General features: G+C 45.4%; 1 protein-coding gene across 1 annotated transcript in view; it reads left to right on the forward strand.

The window, feature by feature from the left end:
* The first annotated feature begins 510 nt into the window (after positions 1-510).
* TYRO3 (TYRO3 protein tyrosine kinase) overlaps positions 511-25318 on the forward strand; it is a 38137-nt gene continuing 13329 nt past the window's right edge. Inside the window, exons 1-10 of the mRNA XM_009585038.1 lie at positions 511-692; positions 3005-3105; positions 7218-7388; positions 10090-10176; positions 14288-14403; positions 17315-17492; positions 17974-18116; positions 19437-19581; positions 23841-23970; positions 24803-24903. Of these exons, the coding sequence (XP_009583333.1) occupies positions 511-692; positions 3005-3105; positions 7218-7388; positions 10090-10176; positions 14288-14403; positions 17315-17492; positions 17974-18116; positions 19437-19581; positions 23841-23970; positions 24803-24903 (1354 nt within the window). The remainder of the gene's footprint in view (positions 693-3004; positions 3106-7217; positions 7389-10089; positions 10177-14287; positions 14404-17314; positions 17493-17973; positions 18117-19436; positions 19582-23840; positions 23971-24802; positions 24904-25318) is intronic.

Genomic DNA, 25318 nt, shown 5'->3' on the forward strand with positions numbered 1-25318 from the left:
AGGAACAGTGTATGCTGAATAACGAGACATAATTGATTCTTTCTTGTATCCCAGCTCTTTACAAATGCATACAATGGAGCAAGCACGATGATTTCTTAGCAGCACAGGAACACTGTAGCTGAAATTCAAGCCTGGGGGAAAGAGGGAGGTGTGGTACCGTGTTGAGCAAATGCGCTCAGCACTGGTGGATCACCGACACGACGAAGCTCCCAGCATTTCTGTCTGGCTCTGCCTGGGCACTGCTCTGCAGAAGCTCACCTTGCTGTTACAGGAGTTGAAAAAAGCCCCATGTACGGACTGAGCCACCACTTTTCTCCAGCGATGGTGCTTTCAGTGCTTGCCTTTGACTATTACTTAGCAGACATAGTAGAGCAGTGCCGAGACTAACAGACCCCTCTGCAGTGTGTGCTGGTAGGGTATGTAATTCCAGACCACCAACCCAGAGTAATTTGCTGTACTCCAACCCCCCTTCTTCTGGGGGTGGGGCGGAGTAGTATTTTTTTTTTAGGTATGAAATTTACAGGATCTCCAATCAAATTAAAGGTGTCCCAGGGTCAACCCGTCAAACTAAATTGCAGCCTCGAGGGAATGGAAGATCCTGAGATGTTGTGGATCAAGGACGGAGCAGTGGTGCAAAGCGTAGACCAGGTGTACATTCCAGTAGATGAAGAACACTGGATCGGCTTCCTCAGGTACAACAGATGCAGAGAAGGAAGAATTATCGCGGAAATCATTGCACCGTTTTCTGCTGTCAGCTATATCTATGCAACTGCAGTGCCCTCGGTGGGGCAGGGTCCTTAGGTCTGCAGTTCAGTGCGTGGCAAGGCCATAACTGAGAGCAGAATCGAAGCCACTGAGGGTTGAGGTTTTATGCACTAGAACCGTATCGGTTTCCTGACTACTGTGGTGACAGGTGCTTTGCTAATGCTTGTGATGCTTGAGACGTGACTTCAAGGTGAAAGGATGTTCTTGCCTTGTTTGCTCATCTTGTTCTGCCATGCAGCGGGAAGACTAAGGTCTGACATGTAAATAGGTTTTCTCTCTCATACTCATTCCGTTCTCTTTCTCTCTCTTGAGCCGTCAGCCTGCCTAAAGGGTGAGGATTGTTAATTGAAATGAGACTCCCAGGACTACATCCTCTTCCTTTGGGGAGGAGTGTTTGTCACCTCAACCATCCCTGAGTCATTTTGCAGAGACTTTCCTAATACATTTTCACTACATGGTATCAGTCCCTGCTCAGAGGCGCAAAAACTCTCTTCTGCAAAGCAGCTTTCTGTGCCTTTATTTCAGCAGAAGGGGGATGTCAGCTAGTTCTGGACGTACTGAGTTAAACAAGACCCAAGGTTCTGCTCTGGCTTTTTCTATGCATAAAGAGAGCTTGTACAAGCAAGCGTGCCATCACCGTGAGGGCTCAAAACTGTTGACTGACTGAGAATCACTCTTCCCTGAGTTCTGGCTTCATCTGCTGTTAGGTTTCTTGGATTGACATTGCATGGAGTCTCCAATTCCAGCAACTAAAAGTCTCTGTGCTAAAGCTTGTCTGGAATAAACATTTTGACAGGAAAAAAATCTGTTCCCAGTAAAACTATTGCATAACATCATGTTGTAGAAACAGTTTGTCTCGAAACTATACCGTTTACTTCCCCACAGTTCCCCTAGTTGACTCTTTGCCCCCCACAGTCTCTCAGTCTGATCTCCTTTTTCACCTCTTGTTTTCCTCCACGGAGAACTTTCCGCAGCACCAGGGCTAAGTATAGGGTGCTAAATCTAGATGTGTCCGTATCTCTTTCTCCTTTTTCCTTTCTTCTCCTAAAGTGATCATTTCTACCACCCACTGTGTGACTCTCTGCTGCGATCGCTGTGTTTCAGAACATGCGGCTGGATGGGCAGGACAGCTGATGCCATTTGAAGGTACAGCTCTGACAGTCAGGCTGTAGGGGGTCCATTTTGTGCATTTCAGCAAACACTCGCCCTTTTCTGTCTTCCTTCCTGAGATGTTCTTCCCCTTCCCCAAGGCGGACTGCTAGCGTTAGAAAGGTGGGCATCAGATCAGCTGAGGATCCCTGCATGGCAGCAGACGCATGGCTGCATGTCCCGCGGGGGGTGGTCGACATTTGTACATTGACAGGCGCTCAGAGTCACACCGGTGCCTTTGGTAGCTGAGACCTTGTCGCTTTGGGACCAAATTCTGCCCTTACTCACCGCGCTAGCCTCGTGTTGCTAACAGCAGTGAGGATACCGCAGATTTCCAGCGGTGGAGGAAGGAGCAGAATTTCTCCCCTGAACTGGAGGACTACGACTTGAATGCTGCTCAGTCCCCGTGGCTGCCTTCTCCCGCTTGGATGCATCTTCTTGGAAGGGGAGCTGTTGCTGAGCAAGGGAGGGCACAGAAGAGTTCGTAGGGTGAAGTCCTGTGCTGGAGTAGGCCAGCATAACCCCTTGAAATCGCCAAATGAGAGGCCCAAGGAGTTTTGCAGTGCGAGGCGCTCTTGGGATAAGAATAACGCTGAGTGCAGTTGAGGTGAAGGGGGGGCCTTTTCTGACCCATCTGTTCCTGTATGAGGCTGTCACCAGTCCTGTCACCTAACTGAGGCAAAACAGTCGGGCTCGTTGGAGGTTTGTGATTTGGAGTTTCCTGCTAGCTCAGACTTTGTGGGCCAAGCTGTCTCTCTTGAAGGCTAGCTAGAGTCACAATTCAGGATCAAGATGACCAACCCCTTCCTATCCTCAAAGGACACAAATGACGGGTTTTCTGTGATGACGTTTTGGAGGAAGGCTGTCTGCTCTGCTGAGGATTCCCTCCACCCACTTTAGAGAGGAGCCTTCTGTCTCCGCTGTTTTGCCGCGCGCTTTGTGCTGGCTAGCTGTTCCCTCCTCCCCAGAGCTGGCTGCGTCTCAGTGGGTGTTGTCCGAGCATCTGGTTTGCCAAACACTGGAGGGTCCTTTGGGGCAAAAACCTGCTTTATCCACGTAAAATATCGATATGGCTTTTGACTTTTTTCAGCTTGAAATCCGTCGAGCGGACAGATTCTGGGAAGTACTGGTGCCAGGTTGAGAACGGGGGGAAGAAGGAAGAATCACAGCAAGTGTGGCTCATAGTGGAAGGTAAGGAGTAGTAGTAGTGCTGGTTTCTTTTCAGGGCTGACCCACCAATATGCTCTAGGTGGAAGTGGTGAGAGCAGATTGCTCCAGTGACAGGCTTCTTGGCTCTGAACCATTGCTGCTAACTGCAGTGAGATCACTATAGAGCAGGAGTAAGAAACGGTAGGAGAGGAGCTGTCAGTGTATTACCTTCTGGCTTTATTTTGGCACATTAGGAAACAAGTGAAAGATCCTTTCATGCACACACATCTCTTTCCAGCCCCTCCATCAGTTGTTGCTTTGGTCTCCAAATAATTTGTAGAATGACGGGATGGTTCAGGTTGAAAGGGATCCATGGGGATCATCTGGTGCAACCCAATTCTAAAAGCAGGGTCACAGCCTGGTTCTGTGTATTAGCCAAACAGGTCTTTGAAGGCAAGGTACAGTTTTAGCCCAATTCTGAGTTTCGGGAGAAGTGCTGTACATCAGCGCTTCATAGCTGTGACTGTTCCATGTGGCGCTGTTTTGCCCAGTCTTGTCTGATAAAGAATAACTTCTACCTGGTTGCCCAAAAGTTGCCCAAGGCAGCGTGGGTTGGTGGCTTCTTACTGTCTCTAGTTTCATTTTCCTTGAGCCATGATTGTGTTAGAGCCTCAGAAGCTAGTAGTCATAGGATGGCTTAATATTTGGTGAGGAAGTTGACAGGAACAGTGCATTTGCAGCAAGAAGTGGCTTTTTGGATGTAATTGGTAACATTTTGGGCCAGAGCTGAATCGACAGTCTTAAAGAGGGGGAGTGGGGAGGGTGTCGTGGGAGGTGGTGTGGTCTGGGTGTTTTACAGCAAAGATCTCACTCACTCAGAGCCGTGGAAACATTCATAGCCATTCTCACGGGAAGAGGAACGCTTACCTGCTACCTTCCATAAATCCCAGGCTTTTGTCCACCTAAATTTTCAGGTGCAGCTTCAACTGGAGAATGTTGTTTACAGCTTAAAATGCTCTCTATTGTGCAGGGTTTCTATTTCTATTCCAGTCCGCTGGAGTGGCCCGCTCCAGAGGTGGCTGCATTTGCATGGTGGGTGCGTTAGGAGCGATTGGGTAGCTCAGTGTGCTAAGCCATCTGAAAAACAAAGGAGCCCTTCTGGATAGCACAGGCAAGAAATATCAAAGTCACAAAAACCAGCTGCAGCTAGGTAAGGGGGGGTGTTGAGAATGAAGGCCAAAGCTTACAGCGGAAGCGTAACTAAAAATGCAACTAGTTGCCTTTATGAGAAAAGCAAGTACGGCAGAAGCTAGTTAAACTTGAACGGAGCATGTAATCATGTGAAATGGGAGTTAGTGGAAAAAATTAAAAAATAACAAGTAGCGAGAAGGGGTGGATTTTTAAAAATGTGTCAGCTGTTAGCATGAGAAAACACTAGGGAATGCAAAAGCCTATCAGTCCCACTTCCACTGTTATTGCTGTATGTATTTCTTCCCTGGGCATCCCAGCTTTGTCTAGAAGTGGTTGCTGTATTGGTAACAACCGTTGACCTCTTTGACTGAGAGAGAATCTTTACTGAAGGCTGTGAATGACCAGAGTAGGTGCTGATACCCTTCAGTGTGCCACACAAAACAAGTGTGGGCTACTGGTGATCTAACTTAAAGTGAGCTCAAATGGATTTCTATGCTGTCTAATATCTGCCTTGGGATCCACTTAGGTAGTCTGTATCAGGCAGAATTTGTAGCAAAGGTATTTGAACTGTCTTTGTAATACAGCTAAAATGTTTGATCTTATGAAACACTCCTCAGAATTACAAAAACAAAATTATTTTGAAAATGTTTTCTGGTTTAGAAACTAGACTCTGGCCTAACCGAGAACACGATAGCGTTCAATGCCTGGAGAGGTAATCTAAGAGGCACACTGCGGAGTGTGACCACCTGAAAAATCCGGATTATGTTTCTTACAGAACTTTCCCTCTGAAATTACACCTCTGACCGTGCGGCTGTTCCCGGGGCTGCTAGCCCAGCGCGCGCCCCCAGCCACACCTGTATGGACACGTCCCCCTGAATTAACACTGTCTAAAAACTGAGCTGTAGAAAAAAAAATCGGCCCTGTAGGCTGGACGCCGGCTTGGAACAGGGAATAGGCAGGCTCATTTCCTTGCTTTGCCACTGATTTCATGGCTGTTGGCTGCTCAGTGCCTCCACGATGCATCTGTGAAAGGCGGGGTGCCGGCACTCGCCTCTTGTACCAGGAATTGGGAGGCTAAATGTGTCGCAGACAGTGAGGTATCCAGGTAACATACATACGGGGGCAGTGCAAGTTCCTGAGCTGGATGAGTCAGCTGCACTCCTCAAACTATGAGAGTTTTTAATTGTGGTCTTGTCTGATCTGGTTAGCTGCTCCCAAAGTGAGAAAACCTGCTGAGCTGGGCAGGATCCTCCCAAAAAGCTTACCTCGAGAGCCATAGCAAAGGGACAGGGGGCAGGGATCCTGCTCACAGTTAGAAGAAACGATGGTATTTTCCCTTCCAATCTTCCTTGGAGAAGGAGGGCAAAGCAGGCGGAGATGTCACAGCTGGTATCTGGAAAGTTTATTCACTTTTATTGTTTATGTATGACTGCAATAAAAAAAAAAAGTAAAACACGTAAGCAAAACCCAGCAGTAAATCATGATGATGAATATACCTGTCCTGAGCATTAGCCTTTGTACAGATAGGCATCATCATTCCTGAAGTGACCTATTTTTAGACCTGTTTGTTCATTTACTTGCCACTCTAAAGGAGTGGCAAGGAGGCGAAGAAGGCACAAAGAAACTGCCACCTGAAAGACACAAACAGCAACTGGATGGTCAGTGAAAGACCAAGGACACCACTTTCAGCTGGAGTGTAGGGGAAATGCCAAGCCTTAGGCTTCTAAATCCTTATTTAGGCACCTACATTAATTGCCTGCTGTTGGAGGTGCTCAGCATCTGCCACACCAACTGGAGCTGCTCGGGCCTGTCATCTTTGGCCAGGGACAGACAGTGTAATTTAAGCATGTGAATGCACAGTGCTGTTGGTTCCTCTGTTTCTTTGAGGAGGCAGATCAGCAGTTTCCAGAACACACTTTTTCCAGCTGAAAATACTAATTTTGGTGTAGACGCAGTCAGTAGCGGCTGTGCTTGACACCCAAAGCTTTGAGTATAAAAGGGAACTCAGTGTTTCTCTGGACCTTCAGCTCTTCCACCGGCCACCAGAAGGGCATGCCGGCTGTCCTGTAGGGTCAGCACTGGTGCTGATGGCTGGTGAATTTTGTATTACTGGTTTGGAGCACTGAAACCACAAAAGTTTTGGCATTGCCCATAAGAGGAACCACATCGCTTGATGTGTTGAGTTATGCTCAGCTATTGCCACTTAGAGATGACCTGGGGTAGTTAGCATTGCAGCTGCGTTTTGCTCCCTGTGGACCTGATCTAAGGCCTGTTTTACCAAGCAGGAGTCTTTCCACGGTGGGGAACAGATAGTTATCAAGAGAGCTGTGTCCATGGATAGCCTTCAGCTCTGAAACAAATTACCCCTAACTACACGACAGTCTGGTTCTCGTGGTGTCGGAGCGTGCTGGAGGGTGGCTCCAGTCAATTAAGCTGTGGAGAGAGCATTGTAAATGATCCCAGTCTTTCACCTGGGGGATTCTTTCCTCATTCTCGGGTTTGTTACAGCCACTAGTTCAACACACGTTCACAAGCTTCAGTTTTTAATGCGTAACAAGACATATCTGCAGCTGGATTAGGTATCTTTTAAAGTGGTGTCTGCCACCGCTAAAGTTATTGACTGTTGCCTCTTTAAACTCCAATCTCTCCAGCTGAAAAATTAAGCAAATACTGCCACTAAAACCTGCTTTGTAGGAGACTCAGTGAAAAAGGTTTTTCATAGGCATTTTGGGAAGCAAGCACTCTTCTCTCTGACTTCTTCTAGTGAGCATGTGTAGATATTCGTGCCCTGAGGTGATCCAGCGTATCTGACCCTTGGTTCTTGTGAAGGGCTTGGAGGGAGTTGGATTAGGCATAGAGGCAGGGCAGGTGGGTGTCCAGTGTTGGGCACTGGTATTAGTGGAAATAAACAAGAGGCAGAAGGAGTCTCTCCAGTTGTTATCATTTGTCTGTTGCTTTTCTAGGTGTGCCCTACTTTACTGTGGAACCTGAGGATGTGTCCGTGTCCCCTAATGCCCCATTTCATATGGTCTGTGCTGCTGTTGGTCCCCCTGAACCAGTGACAATTGTCTGGTGGATGGGAGACTCTAGAGTGGGGCTTCCAGACATCTCCCCCTCCATCTTAAATGTGTCAGGTAAGGCTGCTGCCAATGCAGGGGATCATTTTGAGTATCAGAAGAGGAGGAGAGCTCTCTTCTGATCATGCCTAGTGGCACTGGGTAGCCACATAGTGTGAGAATGGTCTTTGACTGTACATTGAGGGCTGAGAGATCGTGATTACGTACAAAGCCAGGTCGTCTTGAGGGGTGATTGTTGCTCTGTGTTTTTTCTGCTGGCTTGAGACGCACAGGCTCTTCAGAGCTCAGGTGGGGCTGGCACTGTGGAAAAGATACTACTGGACAGATGATGCCTTGGGTGCCTCTTCTGTTTCACCTCGTGGAGAGTGTTCATGTTTATATTAAGTGACTCTGTTGGTGACATTTGGCTTGGAAATCTCCAAGTGTTCACATGTAACGGATGCCACCTCTTCTTTCTTTGCACAGCCATGTCACACACTGCTTTCTCCTCTCTTCCCCACCTCTCTGTTCTTGCAGGCTTGCTGGATGCTCTTATCGTTAAAACCTGACCGCCTCATGTAATTGTTTGACACTTTTAGAGTATTGGTGCTGAAGTGGGCTGGTTGATATCCTCAGAGACCAAGGTTTGCCGCAGAGTGGGCACTAGGTGCATGGTGGTAAGACTGCCGTTCTCAGCAGCGTCAGCTGTAGAACTCAGGAGCCGGTAGATGTTCAGGCCTCCCTTCAGCCCACTTTCAGGGAAGGGGCTATGTATCCCTACCAGGTCCTGACCAACAGCTTTGTGTTACTTCTCCTCTTTGCTGCTGTTTTATTACTCTCAGCAGCCCTGAGCCAAAGTTGAACTAGCTATTTAGAAAGAAAAGGTTTTACGACTCAGTCATCTCTGGGGCCTCTTCATCAGTGTTAATACAGTTACACCCAGGGGGAGTTTCTTTCTGTACATCTTTGGCCATCCTTTGAGCTATCCAATCCTATTAAGCCTTTCCTCAGAACTTAATTTATATGTAAATCAAAACCTGGTTTGTGATTTGCAATGGTTTTATCTGCTCCCTCTCTTACGTAGCCACTCGATGCTGTTCCAAGTTGGAAATGAAAACTGCTCCCTTATGATATAATCTGCCTGTTGAAATGGAAACTGAAAAGATTGATCATCGAGAGGGGAAAGACAATAAAAAAAAGAAGTCTCGCTTCCTCCACTGAACTCATCCCACGGTGCCTCACAAAACTTCTGTCATTGTGAGGCAGTGGCATGGGGGCCTGAAGAAGGGCATCTACTCCTGGTGATTCTCCAAATGAATTGCTATTATATATATCTATTACCAGCACCTTCCTTTGCCCCTGTCAGTGTTCTTTGGGATGTCCCTTGGGCAGATCTTGTCTTTGCAATGGAAAAAATGTAGCAGGACACTAGCTGCATGGTCAGATTGCCACAGCATGTCAAAAAAAGATGGTTGGTAAGAAAACAAGCATTGCTACCTAAAGAAAGTATCAAATTCTGAAAAAAATAGTAATAAAGTACTGGCTAGAAAGCAAACATTTAGAAGGTCCAGCCAAGCAGGTGGTGGTAAAAAGATTGTTGTATTTGGAAAGCAGTGCTGGCAATGGTGCTAGAGAGTAAGGAGATCTTGGTTTGTGGTGTGTTTTGTGTTTTCCTCAGGGCAGGGCGGTGTTTGGTTCTGTCTTTGGCACATGCCTATCACGTCAGGTGCTGCTCTGCTCTGCTGCCTGGCCTTCAGCCTGCTGGCAGCACTTTCCTCTGGTTCACTAGGCTGAGTGGAAAAAACTAAAATACTTTGCTCTTTCATTTTATAGCAGTCCCTCCTCTCATCCACTACACCTTCTTCGCAGTGCCGTTAATCTCAGGCTTGGGAGATGAATCAAAGGGCAAAGACGGGCACCATGCAAGCTGCTCCGTGCAACTCTGACATCTTTTTCCCTCCTAAACTGTATGCCCATAGTGTGCCAATCCTTAACTTGTCTCAGATAGAGCCCTATGAGGCAACTGAGGGCCAAAGCGAGTGAAAACATATGCTGAACACACTTCTCCAGGCAGCTTTGCAAATCTCTCTCAGTTCTGATTAATTACCAATACCTATATGTGTCTTGGAGCAGCCGGACATCAGTATGATGCCACATTCAGGCCCTGTGGGGTGGATAGATGCTCACAGAAGAGAGGGAGCGTAATCCTCGCTTGCATTGTATCACCCCTGGAAAGTGCCTCAGTGCTGATGCAGTAGCATTTTACTTCCACTTCCTTTGTGTCTCTTCAAAAGTCTGATGCAAGGTGAGAGACAGGTGGGCATTAGCTTGAAATCTGCAGCATCTGGTTGGAAGTTTGCCTGGGCTTATAGCCCAGTTAGAAGATGGTTGTTGCTCAGGTGGCAGGCTGAGATCCAGAGCGATGGGCGTTGTATAAGCAGATGGTTCAGCATGATCCTTGCTCCAAAGATGCTCACCAGAAAGTGAGAAGTGGCCATCTACTAACTGAGCACTGTGAGCTGCTGTTCTGCCAGATTCATCTTTCTTTTTCAGTGCTTTCTGAAGCTCCCGTGGAACTCTTCTGCATTGCCACACTCTCCATTAAAAATGTTTAGCACGTTAATTACATTGAAATCCACGTGCCTTTGATTGGCACCCAAGTCAGCCCTCCAATTGCCTGTACAGCTTGAGCTGGATGTCACACATAATTGAAATTCTGCTGAAGGTTGAAGCTGGATTATATAGCTGTTTGTGTTTCCTTTTCTTGGCTGATCTCCAGGTATTAATCAAAGCACAGTTTTCTCCTGCGAAGCTCACAACGTAAAGGGATTGTCTTCATCTCGGACAGCCACTGTTCAAATTAAAGGTGAGAGAGTGCAAGAGAATGGGCAAGGGACTCGGGTTTGCTCTCTGGGGAGGGAAAGTGGGGCTCCTTGATGCAAGGGGCTGTCTCAAAGCTGCCAGCAACCAGCACTGGTTGGAGCTCTCAGCAGTCGAAACAATGCTTCGTGATCTAACAGCAGTTCCCGCTTGCTATGCAGGGCCAGGTATACCAGGTTGTTGAAAATAAACCACATCTGATTCAGGAGTGGATATGTGATGTCAAATAACAGTTTTTCCTTGAAAGGGAGAGAGTCAGAGCGGTCAAATTGTTTGCGAGAGATGAAACTGGATGTAAATCTGTAGCTGGGGAAATCTTTCCTTCTTGGAGATAGACAGGTCTTGTTAGAGCTAGAGAGGCCATTACTTCTGCTTGCTTCTGTTGGCATCACATTAGATACTGAAAAAAGGAAGGCGATCACCAGTGGCCAGTAAAGTCTGTTCATCCACACATGTTTTTATGTATTTTATTTTTTTTAATTCTTTGCTCTTTAAAAACTCATTCAAAACAAATAATTCCTAGCCTTTGCTTGACCAATTGCCATTTGGAAGTCCCTAAGTTGATGTCACGTTTCCTCTGTTTCTCCAGGTGACTGAAACAGGGATAATCAGAGCAATCAGCTCTTCCCATCCTCTTCATGTTGAGATGCTTCTGCATTTGAATTTTTAGTCATGCTTTAATTCGCATTGAATGACATGATTATCAGTTCCAGGGGAGGCATGTCACAAAAATAATTTGTTCCAAGTGGTAGCTTATTGCTCAGCGCGAATAAGAGCAGGCATTTATGTCTGTGTCAGAACTTGGAATTGTATTAGCTAATATTCATTAAAGGATAGCTTAAAATCCAACTGTAGATCTAAGGCTCTTACAGTGTATTTTTCTCCAGGACATTGTGGTTACTGCTATGCCAAGAATGCAGTATGCTGGACTAGTTAAGATTTATAACTTAATTTAAAAATGTTTGGAGTTGTTGCCTTAAAGGCTTGTCTACACAGGGGAATTAGTTATTGTGGAATATATCTTCTACGGATATTTTTATCCTGGGATAGAATTTAGTTCACAAAGCTATTATGCTTTAAAAAATATCATCAAGCCATAATTTGAAATAACATTTAGCATAAACAAGCTTTTTTCTTTTTTTAATGTTAACACAGATTGTAAAAATTTTTCTTTTTAACCATGATGAGGTAAAGGCCTTAGAATTCTCGCATTTCCCAGCAATTACAGTTAGCCAAAAGTTCTCCATAGGGGTCAATCATCAGCTACCTATTTGGGAGGGACATACCACCATCAGACACTTGTGCGCACACACACACACACACACACACTTTTTAATGCTGAGGAAGAGCAAACTTAAGTGATTCGGCAAATGTTGCACCAGTATGTGGCATGTCCTAGAGATAAAAAACAGGTTTTAAATAGCAAGTCCAGTGCTGTAGTCGTAAAAGTTCTAACTGTAATACCTCGAAGATATGTCTAAAAGACTAATTATAAACTTAGGAAAGTGATGGGGCTCTTCTGAAGAGCAAACGTTTTGAAGATCTAGTACAACCCCTGTTAAAATTAAAGCAAAGCTCCTAACAAGGACATAGCAGGAACAGGAGCAGGCCCAGATAATGTTTATTTAGTCCTTGATCCTATGAACACATAGACTTCAATGAAATTACACCTGGGAGTAGTTGTCCGTACATGCATGATCAGGGCCTTCCTCTCTTACACAGAACCATCTGCTAATGCGGACTCTCAAGTCTTTCTACAATCTATTAAACAATTTGTTTCTTCTGTGTTTGCAGAGGCAAATATTTTTTCTAGGACACTTACAAACTGTTAACATTTCTTCCTCTTTGCTGCTGTTGTTGTTCATTACCTACTCTCTGTAGTGCCCACAATGTGCTGGGCGTACTCGAAGCAGAAAATTACTGTTATTGTAGCCCACAGTCCCCCGCCGCGTACAAAGCCCCATTGTTCCGGCCACTCTACAAGTACAGAGGAAGTTAACTCTCATTATGTTAACACTCAAGGTCCTGTATTCAGACTGGCTTTGCTCTCCTTCATGTGTACAGCTAAGACTTTTAGGGTCGTATCCTGCGTTTCAGAAAACGCCAGGAAACGGTCACCCAGAATTTTTTCCCAACACGTGATGGGGAAACCGCATCTGTCCTTTCTACAGATTGCAGAGTCAGGGGAAGGTGCTCGCAAGCTGACCCTCTTCAGTGGCTGTCTCCATTACAGAGTGGATGTGTTAGCAGTTGATTATTTATTCTCACTGGTGGAATAGCCTGTACCTCCTTTGGGTCTGCCATCCAGTGTTGAAAATTACATGTTGCTAAACCCAAAAGTTAACGAGTGTGTTTACAAAAGACTTCAGTTAAGGGCAGTGTTTCAATGGTACCGAAGTAAGCGGTAAAAGCAAGCTTTTCCCCCCAAAGAGCTTACAAACCTGATTACCCAACAACAAAAAGGAATGAAACCAAGGCACAGAAAAGTCTAAGTTAACTCACAAAGACCTTTCACTGAAAGGCAAAGAACTCATTGCCCATCTTCCATCCCAGACCCGTGCTCTGCCACCCCACCTCCCACCCATGCGCACTGTTCTTATCTAGGTGGCAGCCCCCTGCCCGGAGTCCTGGTAACTAGTTAACCAGACAACAAAGGCTTTATAGGGTTAATCTGTGGCACCATCTCTTCTCTGCCCCACCTTCTCTAGGCCCTCTGTAGAGATCTGGCTTTGGTCTAAGCGTTCCTCCTGCAAGATGGCCCTGTGGAGATGCTGAAGGCAGTATTGTGGTTGTCCTCGGTGCAGTGGGAGACAAAGGTGCTCTCTGGCAGAGTAGAAGATGCAGCTGGAGGAATCCTGGTTTGCAATGACTTTTCCACTGCTGCTTTTCACTGCATACAGCTCAGGAGAGGTGGAAAATTCTGTCTGTAGGCAGAGCCTTCTCCTGAGGACCATTGGGTTTTTGAAAGAGGACTCCTGAGGGTACGATTTGTTGAGGTGCTGCAGGAAAAGTGTTACTCATGGCAGCAGCGTAGGATTTTTTAAAATGAGCAAAAGGTCAGGAGAGAGGTTAGTATTCATGAAGCTGGTAATTTTTTCACGAGTGAAGTGCCTAAATAAAAACAGAGACTCAGGAGTGAAACAGGGATGGTGAGGGGTATATTGGGAAGAACAGGAAGTAACTGTGGAATTACAGTGGGAGGAAAAGAGAAGGCAAAGGGAAGCATTGAGGCTCCTAAAAGGAAGCCAAAGAGCTGAGGTTAATGCGGCAACATGCTAGAGGCCCCTGCAGCGATGGAGGTGTCTGGTCAGAGCGAGAGCGGAGGGGCAGCGCTCTGGTGCTGCTCTGTGGTGGTAGGAAGCACAAACATCTGATTAAATGGCTGATGTTGTTCCTGGCTCTGCCCTTAATTTGTAGTGTGGTATCAGCCACAGTAATAGGCACTCCCTTTGCCTCAAATTGCCCCTCTATAAAATAGAGAGTGCTTCATCCCAAGCCTGAAGGAGGCCCAGTTTTCAGTCCAGGCTCCGACCCAGGGTGTTTGAGGAAGGGTTTGTGATGGACAGCTGGAGGCAGCACTCTCACAGCGTGAAGCGGTCTATTGCAAATCCAGCTGCGGGGTCTCTGGGTCACTACAGCAAAGCATCCTTCGACTGGTGCTGGAAGAGCTGGTTTCGGGAGCTGGACTGAGAACCAGGGGAGGAATTTTAAAGCCCTGATTTGTTTCACAATGTAGGTCCACAGGCAATTGTGTGCACAGGGCTGGGTCATGCATTGCAATGGAGGGGGCAGGGAAGAGGGCTGAGTAGCCAAGGTGTAAACATCACACACTGGCATTGCTATCAAAGAGATCAACTGCTGCCTGTATGCATCAAGCAAGTATGCTGGACTATTAAAGAATGGATGCCAAAAGCTTTTTCAATGTTAAGATAATAGTTTCATTCACAACAGTTAGGGACAGTCTCTAAAGATGTGATATTGTACCATTTCTGTTAGTGATTTCATTGCATAATTTCTAGCCTCAAGCCTCTGCTATTTTCCTGTGAATACCTGCTCAGTTCTGTATATACTGAAAGGTCTCTTTGTTTCCTTTATAGCCATGCCTCTCCCGCCTCTCAATGTAACTGTAAGCCAAGTCACCAGCAGCAATGCCAGCGTGGTCTGGGTGCCAGGATTTGATGGCCGCGCACCCCTCCACTCTTGCACTCTTCAGGTATGGCCCCTCTGGATTGTCCCCGGTCCTGCATGAAGAATGGGACTCCCCTGAGCCACCACACTGCTTGGGCCATCTTTTGCTCTCCTAACTGCTTTGTAGCAGTGTTTGAATTCTTATTCCACGGTTCTAAAATACGGAAATTTAACAGGATGCAACTTGGGGCTTAAATAGGTGCTGAACAGCAGGGCCAGTTTTGAGCATGAAGTGTCCAGCTGAGAATTTGAGACTGGCCCCATTCTCCCTCCCGGCAGGTTATCACATCGGTTGCTCTGTGGCAGCTGCTCCGTGCAAAGTCGTACACTGTGAAGCACGTATCGCTCTATGGGGAGTGCCCTTGGGTGGCTGCAGGGTGCTCACGCGTCCTGCTAACCTGGAGCAGCTGGCCCATGGTAACTTGTTCTAGTGCAGTGCAGTGGCTTGTGACTCCCGTGCCAGCTCAGCCCCGTGCTTTGTGCTGCCAGAGGAAATGTTGGGATCCGGACATACCAGTGAGCCCAGGGGATGAGGAGCTTGCAAAGTATAGGATGTGGTACAGAAAAGGTAGGAGTGATGGAGGCAGGAGACAGATTGGGCTTTTTGATACAAAGTCAGGCCTGTTTGCGTCTCGCAAAGTAATTTTAAGCCCTGCCTCTAAATCTTGATTGGTTTTCCATTGTCAAAGACCAATTCTGCCCAGAAAATCAATGGTGATAATATCCTTTAGCTCTACCAGGTGCTGAGTACTCAACATCTCTGAAAAATTGGACTGCTTCGTTAGGTTCCTGCAAACAATGTTACGTGTTCAACTTCAAGCAGAGTTAGTTTCTAGCATTGGATGCTTAACTGTAAAATCAGATCAATCAGCTGGTAACTCAGTGTCAAAAAGAAATGGTGATTCCTGAAGCAGGCCATGCAAACACAGCTAGGCACATTCCCCATAGATTTATCTGCCAGGTGTGAATATTGAAAAAACCCTACCTGATTACAGCAGCAGGTGAGCTGGAGTAGAATTTCTATGGGGTGTTGCCAACTATGTAGAGGAGGATTATAAACACAAGGTATGCTGGAAGCAGCCTAGCTAATTTACTTTTAGTCCTCTTTTTATTTGGGGAGGTAACCAGAGATTTCATGCTCTGATGTTTGTTCCCTTTCATAAGTAAAAGAAACCAATATCTTGTTTTAACTCACTGACAGAAAGAATCCCTGAATGAATATAGCTGGCCCCGATCTCTGGGTTTTGTTGCTGCTTCTGTTCTTGTTCGCACTCGAAAATGGTTTTCTTCCTCCGTTTTACAATGCGAGTTATCTCCAGTTGGAACAGCCTATTCTCTCTGGCTTGCATGCTGCAATGCTAATCACCCTGGGTTTTGAGTTCCCCCTCTCACTTTTGGCAGGGGCAGGGGTGGGGGGGATGGGGCACGTGGAAAAGAGACTGAATCAGAGCAGCTCAGTTTCTGTCCACTCAGCAGTCTCTCACCCCTTTTCTAAGCCTTTTCTGTTCTATTTGAGGACGAAGTTCCTGCGTTTGGATCTGGGAGCAGGGTAACTTGGCAGTAACCCTCCACTGACAGAAAGCCATGCTTCCTCTGTCTCCCACACTGAGAGATTTTGTGAGAGACGTTGACCCACATTTCCACGTGAAAATGCACACGCTCCTGGCTCCCCACGATTGCACTTCTGCTCGGAGCCTCCCAGAATGAGAAGGGGGATTGAAACTTGGCTGTGGTTTTCTGGCACTCGGGAAGTGCAGCGGGTGCCCCAAGAGCACCATGTTCAGACAGGCAGATTGCTTCTGGGGACAGGGTAGGGACTCGCCGTGTTTACTCACTGTTAACACAAGCCATGTTCCAGGGCATAAAGGGAGCAGATGTAAGAGCCCCGACTCTTCAGACTGTTGAACAGAAACACATCATCAAACTGACAGGGTTTTACACAAAAGTTTGCTTGTTTTTCCCCTGCTTTGGATGACACTGATAGTGACAGCAATATGCTTTTCTATTAAGGAAACTTGAGATTCTTCCTTTTTATTAGCCAAATAAATCAGTGGGCCAAAAGTGTGCATGAGAATGAGCAGAAGGGCAAGGAGAAAGGGAGAAAGACTGCTAGATAAAGAATATAAAGTCCACATGAGTGTTTCACTTTTGTCAGTACACTTTGCTTTTACTCCCAGCTTTGCTATTTCATATGCACTTGAGAAGAAAGATAGGCTGAGCCTGGGAGCTATGCAGTGATTTCTGCTATTGTCAGTACAAAAGCAGGAACATTGAACCTGTCTGTGCATTAAAAGCACACAGTGATATCAGATTGAAATTAACATTCATGTTGCTTAAAAGTTCAGATTTGGAAAAAAAAAAAAAAAAGAGAAGAGTTGCAGGAGTGGTAAAAAGTTTCTTTTCAGTTTAATTTGAAACAGTTTAGTTGAACCAAGCCACCAGTGTCTACCATGTCTTTAATCCACTACAAAACTGAAAATACACAAACTTCTGAAAAAGAAGTTGAGAAAAAGGTGATGCTAGGCAACAGGAAAGTTGATCTACCAATTTTCTTTGCCCAAGTTTAGACACGCCTCAGAAGCCAGCCACTAGCACTCAAAGCAACAAACACATTTAGTTTTCTTTAAAGGACGTAATAATCAACTGTACAATTTATAACATAGTTAAGGAAATCTTTTAAAATATGGAACCAAATTTTCAGCTGGTGGAAAATTGTTGTACTGCCAGAGTTAGGAGAGTGATGTCACTTAAACCAAATAAAGGCATGGCTCATGATTCTTAGTTTGACAACTCCCTTTTCAGTATTATAAACACCATTGGTACCATATCTGCTCCTACACCTTCCAAAACTAACCATGAAATGGATTCTTACCCCTCCGGACCTGTTAGTCATATGGCTTAGGGTAACAGTTTTCTCCGTTTCTCTCTTGGCACAGGTAGCGGAGTCACCAGACGGTCAGGAGGTCTCCACTGAAGTCACCCCAGTGCCCCCCTTTGCCTATGGTGTGCAAGGCCTGAAGCATTCCACCAACTACAGTGTTCGTGTGCAGTGCAGCAACGAGATGGGCAGCTCCCCTTTCACCGACAGGGTTTATTTCCAGACCCTGGAGCTTGGTAAGCAAATAGCAGACAAGAACAGGAATGCAGTTCTGAATCTGAAAAAGAGACGATGACAAACTTCATTTAACTCCTCCTTGCTAATTCTGAAATGCAGGAAATGTTATACTGTCAGATTGCTTGTCCACTCTAAGGGTCTCCTAACACCTAACATAAAATAATAATACACAGTCAAATGTGGTTAAGAGCAATGATGCACGGTGCACAAGTTGATCCAGCCACGGGGATTCTGCATGCTGGGCATATGTCCCATTGGCTTTCTGAGATTCTTGGGGTCTCAGAAAGAAACAAGAGATGCTGACCAATGTTATCTTCTCCACTTGAAGCAAACATGGTGCTGGTGGCTTGCAGAAGCTTCATGCTCTCTCCTCCAGCTGATCTCAGGAAAGAGGGTGAAACTGTCTTTTCAGCCATTTTCAGTGTGGATAATACCTTATTTTCCTGCACAGAGTGACTGTGTTCTGTCCTCTGCTTTCAGCTCCAAGCAGCACCCCACAAAATATCCATGTTATCCAAAGAGATCCCGGTCTGATTTTGGAGTGGGAAGGTGTAGCTCCAGACGTGCTGAAAGAAAATGTCCTGGGATACAGGCTGGAATGGATTCAAGATAATGTAACTCAGGTAACAGATTGAGAAGGCAGCTGAGCCGTTGGGCACAGAGTTGGAGAATGCTCATATTAAATTTTCTAGGCATTGAGGGTCCCTCATCCCATATCCGTACCAGGAGACTAGATTGCCGGCCTTGTTTGTGTGTAAATGGATCTATTCTGATTTGCCACAACTCCTCAGTTGGCCTCAAGATTTAGGCCCATTTCTCCCTTCCTGGCATATTCAGAATTCCTTCACTTGAATGTTCCTCTGCGCACAGACCAGTTCTCTGCCGTTCTTGTACAACAAGGACAACATAGAGAGAATTCAGTTCGTCTCTGCCTCTTTCTAGTGCTGTCCCAAAGGCAGCTCAGACAGTGCAGGATCTGGGCTTTCTCTCTCCTGTGACTGGGACTTGGCCTTCCAAATCCTAGCAGCAAAGGTGTATTTAACAAGTGAATGAGTTATACTGTAAATCACAGAAAGAAGGTTGCGGATTCTTTTATTTCGTTTACAATATGTAGGGACTTGAAAGGACCGTGTCAGGGTAGAAGGCTTTTCATTTGTTCTTCAGCATTGACCTTTCCCAGGTATCTATCTGCCTTTGAAGTTCACAGCATTTCTTACGGTTTCTTGCTTCTTAATATGTATTTAGCCAGTGCTTATTAATGATGAACAAGCCTGTAATAATAGACAGCTAGAGGGAAAAGAGACTTATTTCCTTTTTTCCGTGACCCATTTCATACTAGGTCAGCGTCATTGACTTTGAATGACAATATTTTGAGTTCCCATTGAATTTACATTGTGTTGGTGGTGGCAGCCAAATCTTCCTGGGTTTACTGCAAATGATGTGTATGAAGAAGATCCACAAAGTTACTGAAAATGTGTTGGCCTTTCTATCCTAAGTGAAAATTGGCCGTGAAATTCAGAAGCCATTTGGGATTTGGTCAACAAGTTAAAACACAGACTCCCTTGGATTAAAACTGTCAGATGCTTTCCAGTACGTTAGCGCATCTTTGTGTTTAAACCACAAGAAGGAGGTGTATTTTTTTAATAGCAGGAAAAAAAACATTTCTATAGTAACTTTCGTGGAAGGACCTCAGAGGAGGAAATCATTAAACCTCATATCTTCCCTATGCCCTGGGAAGCTGTTAGCAATTTTTGAGAAGAGAAACCCAAGATGACAGCCCAAGTTAGTGGCAAAACTGAGACTAGGACGCAGGAGTCACAACTCCCAAGCCTTGTTATAGCACCAATGAAGTACGCAGTAATATTTTGGTTTAGTTTTAAAGGTGAAGTTTTAGACTAGATTCCTTTTAAGACAGCTTACAGTTTGTTGCCGTTTGCTCTCAGGGGGAGATGATTGTACAGGATACAAAAGCTAATCTCACAACATGGAATCCTCTCAAAGACCTGATCATCAGGGTGTGCGTGCTGAACTCTGCAGGATGCGGGCCCTGGAGTGACCTCTTCCTGCTTGAAGCCCAAGAGGTCATGGGTGAGTGTCCACTGCCTTCTCTTCACTTTGGGGAAAAAAGTCAGAAGTGCTGGGACTGCTGTTTTTCTCTGACTCTCCTCCTTTCAGTGCTTACAGCTGACTGAGCCATGTGGCTTTATACAACAGCACACTTCATCAGGCAGAGTAGAAATTAAATAATATTTAAAGAGCTGGTATAAACAAAACAGCTTCTGGCCACTACTCTGTCTTCTTTAATGGGCTTTTGCTGTGCTTAGTGCGGAGCAGGGCAAGGGGAGACACAACAGAAAAGGTGCAAGTGAAAGTTTGAAGTCCTTCATTTAGGCTTAAGCCACACACATTTACAAGAGTAAATGTGACAAAAAACTCCTCTAAGATAAGTTCTCTTCTTTGATTTAATTTGAAGCCATTCCTAACTAGTTTCAGTGGAGCCTCATTTAAACCGCAGCCACAGGGGGTTTTGTAATGGTTTTACTGAATGTGTTTATATTAAACCAGTTTAGTTCTCTCCATGGAAAAGCTGAGCTACTGGTAGAAGAGGGAGATGATGGTACAGAAGCTGTAGCATGCAATCTGGACCACGTGGAAGGGGTTTTCGGGAGCAAAGAACATGCGTGTGTGGAGTGCATTCCTAGTGATAAAGGCCAGTTAGGCTCATCTGCGCTGGTTTGCTCGCTGGTTTGCTCGCTGCTTGTGTTTGTGTGAATGGGAAATGGGAGTCAGGCTATGGAGAAGGGCAGGATGTTATATGGGGAGATGGGTAGGAGGGAGAGAAGAATGCTGCTTGTGAAGGAAACTGTAAAACAAGTAAGAGGAAGATGTTCAGAATAAAAATATGGATTGGTGATAAGAAGTCAGTGAAGTGTGATCGTGCAAAAATCCCACAGTCTCCTGAGGTTTTGTTCCCAGCGCCTGTGGCAGGATGAGACAGCAATCTCTAATCTCTGGTGCTGACCCATCTGCTGCTGCTTTTTTCCCAACCCGCATGTCTTTTGAAGAATCACATGGACATTGATCCCTCCTGATCCCTCCACACTTAGGGATGGCAGGGGGAACCTAGAGTGGGGTTCCCAGGCAAGCAGGAGGTGGGGGATAGGGGCAGAGTAACCGGGAGAGAACTGGTTACAAGTAGCCTTATTACTTAAAACTAATGCTGGTTTTAATGTGCACGTTACTCAGAAAGGCCCTTTGGCAACCTGGTTCTTGTGATGAAGTCAGTACTGATGGTTATGTGTGAGCACACAGTCAGTGTGAGATCAAAGCCCTTAAATTATTTAAAGCAGAATGAAGGGGTGCGGAGGTCCAGAGCTGACTCTACTAGAGGTTGGGCATCGGCTTCATCAATTTTTTTCTCCTGCTTTTTGCTCAGTTATTTTCTCTGGCACCCAAATACAGAGAAGGGTACCTGAAAGGACTAGAAGATCCCTTTGGAAAATGGCCAACACTGGCAAGAAGCCCCAGGGAATGTATAAGGTTTGCATTTTAGAGGGAGCTGGAATGGGATAATTCTGAAAGCACAAAATGTTTGCTTGTTTTTATTTACAAACCACTTCAAAAAAGTAGTGTCAGGAGTGGTGCTTGTTTTGGCCAAATGCTGTCTGAAAGCACAAGCATAACAGGCTGGAAATAAAGGTTCACTGTGGAAACACTAACAGGCCTCGAACAGCAGAGCTGCAGAAAGACTGCAGTTTTGTTTTAGGCCTGGTAGAAAATATAAGTCGCTTCCTTTCCTAAAATAGCAAACTGGCACTGGTTGCTTGATGTGAGAAATGCCAGGGGTGGTTTCTGACCAGCTCCCAGTGCAGCAGTAAGGATGACTAAGCTTGTATAAACTTTAAGTCGTATTTATCATCTCAGCAAAGCTGAGGTGGGAGCTCCACCCTGCTTATGCAGAGATCTTGTGCACTATTAACAACAATTGTTTTAATATTTTTAGAAACATTCTCAGTAGAAACCTTGCTCTTTCATTGCACACAGAGGAACAGAATGGTCTAATAGCTTTTCCCTATCTGTAATCTTCATGATCGTGCGCAGGAGAAGACTCTTTGATTACGTTCTTTGCACACCGTTGTGATATAAAACCTGCTACAGAAATAAAAGGGGTTCTCTCATCATCAAAGGACTCCTAAATACTCATTTAAGCTCATCTAATAATACTGTCTTCTCTCTGCCTTGTGCAGTCTTAAGGCATGTGCCGGTTGGAAAAGGGGAGTACGGGAGATAGGAGAGAGACAGAGTTGGGGGAGGAGAGGCAACTTGGTCTTTACTTGGGCTGCAGCCATTCTCTCTAGCTCAGTGGCACAAGTGGGAAGCAATGATCTGTGGGGCAGACGAGGAGAAGCAGTGAATTTCGACATTCATTTCTATTTCTGACACATTTGCTATAAACTGTGGGATGGGCTCCTAATTCCTAGCAGTTTAGAAACAGGGAGAATAATTTAGTTTTGTTTTGTTTTCATCCATCCTCCTTTTGGAGGGACCCCCCAGAAGGTGACCTAAATCCCTGCTCTCTCACCAGGCCAGCCAACAGAGACTAGAAAAATAGGCCGAGAGAGGTTTGCCTCACTGTAGGGGGAAGGAAACCTTATTAACTGTCAGAGAGGACCTTTTTCATCAGTGTTGTTAATTGTTTCTGCCCTGATTGTTTGGCAGGAGCAGCCCAAGTGATTGGCTTGGGAATTGTGGAGAAGCTTGGAGTTACCTTTCTTTGTATTTTCATTCCACTTCTGTTTCTGATCCCTCTTCCTCCTCATAAGGAGCCTTGAAGGTCACGTCAAAGGCGCAGCAAGAGGGAGTATCATAAACCCCAGAGCCTATATAGCCTTCTGGGTGGGAAAAGAATATGTGAGTCACTGAAGGAGATAAGATGCTGGAAGATAGGTGCTAAAGCTCTGATAATTGTTTCAAGTGGAGAAGTAGTAGTCTGCTTCCTCAATGGTCCAGAATTCTGTTTCCTTAAGCTCTGTTTATTAGACTAACATTGCTTCTTTAAAAACTTGGATGATAAGGCTCGACAATGTAACTAGTAGTCAAGCCTTAGAAGCCTTTTACCTGCCAGGACTCTGCCAGTAAGGATGTCCGACTCCTTTTCACATACATCTATGCAGAGGTTCATCCAAATCTCAGCCCATTAACCTAACACCTCTTTTAAGGACAGGTTTACTTACACTCTCATGACATATAACGTAATAGGATTACTTACATTGTCAAAGATGATTCTTCCTTAGCTTCTGGTAAAGCACAGTCAACTGCTGAAGGTGAGCAAGGGAGCATGAAGATGAAGGAAGTGCTTAGGGACCTGTTACCTGTTCTTGTTTGCTCTGAAACAATTTGGAGATATGAGGGCTATCCTAGATTTTAATAAACGCATTCAAACTCGTGTTTAATCTTTAGTAATTGTATTTAGAGAAGAAGTTTCTCAGGGAATTGGATTAATTTATCATCTGTTGTTTGCCAAGCATAGATAATATTCTTTTATTCACAACCATATTGCTTATCTTCCTTCCCTGGCAGCTTACTCAGATTGGCAGCATCTCCATTTCATCTGAAGGCAGTTTGTAGTCAAAAGTATACATATTCTGGGAGCAAATATTAGACCGGAATTAGAACCTGCATGCTGGCTAACTTATTTCTTGACAGTTTTTAAAATTCACCTTTTCTTTGGTAGAGAGACATTGAGAAGTTACAGCCAACCAACATTGGGAAGTTACAGCCAATACAAAGTCCCACAGGGTGCTTCTCTTTGTGGGAGGGCTGAGAGGGGAAATGTAAATATTTTCAACCAGATTGACATGAGGCAATTGTCTTTCTCTATTGTCTTTCAAAATGTTATCTGGTTGGCATTCAGGCAGTACTGTGTAGCCTGGTCAAGATTCTGCTGGCTACCTCAAACAGAACAAGGTGGAACCTGCACGGAAGATGCTCATATTAAGCAACCTTTTTGTCTTGAGACTCCAGTTTAAAGCGCCTCACATCATGAGCTCATGTAAAGTAGTATAATCTGGAGCAGCGTCTTTTACTTTCTTGAGGCTCAAAACTAAGAATAGGTTCTGATAACTGGATGCATCTGCTCTGCCTTTGCTGTGTGAAACAGCTAGTTTTTCTGGTGATTGACTGAGTAGCTGGTTATGCCAAATTCCAGTGTACAGTGACCCACTGTGTACACCAGATCCAGCAGCATGGCTTTTCCATTTAAAAGCAAAAAGAAGAAATATCCCAGTACGGTGTGTTTACCATTGACAGTGTTCTGTTTCCTGACTGGTGTTTTCTCCATCATCTAGGTGGCCAGAGACAACCTCCTTATGGGACATCCTGGGTTCCTGTGGCGTTGGGCATTCTCACAGCTCTGGTCACGGCTGTTGCTTTGGCTCTTATTCTCCTTCGGAAAAGAAGAAAGGAAACTCGGTTTGGGTAAGGGAGGTTCTCCTTGTGCCGGTTAGAGAGATCTTTGCTTTCTCCTCCAGTGTGGTTTCTGACTCAATTATTTTTCAAAAAGCATTGTGGATTGAGTACTTTTGGCACTTTCTTTGGATAATTGTTTTTTCACAATTTTGGGGGTGACCCTGGATTAGAGACTAGCAGGAAAGTGCCCTACCTTTTCTTCAACTTGAGAACACCAAAAATACAGTAGAAAAAATGTTATGTCAGTAGCTGGGCTGTATTAGAATATGGAAATATAAACTACATCAGGGTAATTCTGTAAGTCCATAGCACTGCTGCTTAAGAGATTCAAAGAGAAAAGACCCACAGATTAATCAGCTTCTGTGTTCTTATGGGCTGGGCCCTTTTTCCCTTGCTGGTTTTCAGTCTAGCAGCTGCTTGTAACTTCCTGACTGCCCAGAGCCCTCTGGATCCCCAGGAAAGTCTCCTTTCCATCACCTCTGACACTTGGCTGTGGGTTGCTCCCTGCTGCAAGCAAGGTTCCCATTCTTTTCAGAATCTCCCAGACCTCCCTCTCACAGCAGCGTCTCTGCTTATGTCACTCTTGCAACCTGCCCCAACCTGCAGCTTCTCCCAGGCACTCGGGACGAGCGATTCCCCTCTTTCGGAAGGTTCCCACCCCCTCTAGGTGCAAAGCAGCATAAACCCATCGTTCCTCCTCTCCAGCTACACCCTCTTTAACAAAACAGTCTGTAGTATTTATATGGCAAGGCGTGAGAAATCATCCATACTGTTCAGCATACCCTTTTAGAAGTGAATGGCCCTTGTGATCATGCCCCTGTGTGTCTTTTCTGCCTTCTAGCCATGCCTTTGGCAGTGTGGTTGGCAGAGGGGATCCAGCAGTCCATTTCAGAGCTGCCAGGTCTTTCAACAGGGAGGGCCCAGAGCTCATTGAAGCAACGTGTAAGTAAAATGACCTGAGTGATTCTGCCTGAGAAGCTGTGTTCATGCATGTACTATGCTCTCTCTTTGTTTTCCCTGAAACTGATGGTTTTGGATCAAGAACATGGGATTAATTTACAAGGAGGCTTAGACACTGTGAATGGCAGAGGTGAAAGGCCAGAATTGCTGTTGACATACCAATTACATAGCACTTGCTAATTACAGCTACAGTCATTGTGTATATTAGTGCACGGCATAAATTCGCCACTCCCCTGCCCCAGTTTCACACTACAGGGACTCCTTTGACTGTAATATTATGCAACAGTGAGATAAATATGGCTTAACAATATTAGCAGTACACTTTAAACTCAGTGTGCTGAGCTGTGCTACAAGCATGAACCAATAAATCAGTCTTGGAAGGCCAGGAATTAGTAAC

This window comes from Fulmarus glacialis, unplaced genomic scaffold (assembly GCF_000690835.1).
Source record: "Fulmarus glacialis isolate BGI_N327 unplaced genomic scaffold, ASM69083v1 scaffold14299, whole genome shotgun sequence".
NCBI classification, from domain to species: domain Eukaryota; kingdom Metazoa; phylum Chordata; class Aves; order Procellariiformes; family Procellariidae; genus Fulmarus; species Fulmarus glacialis.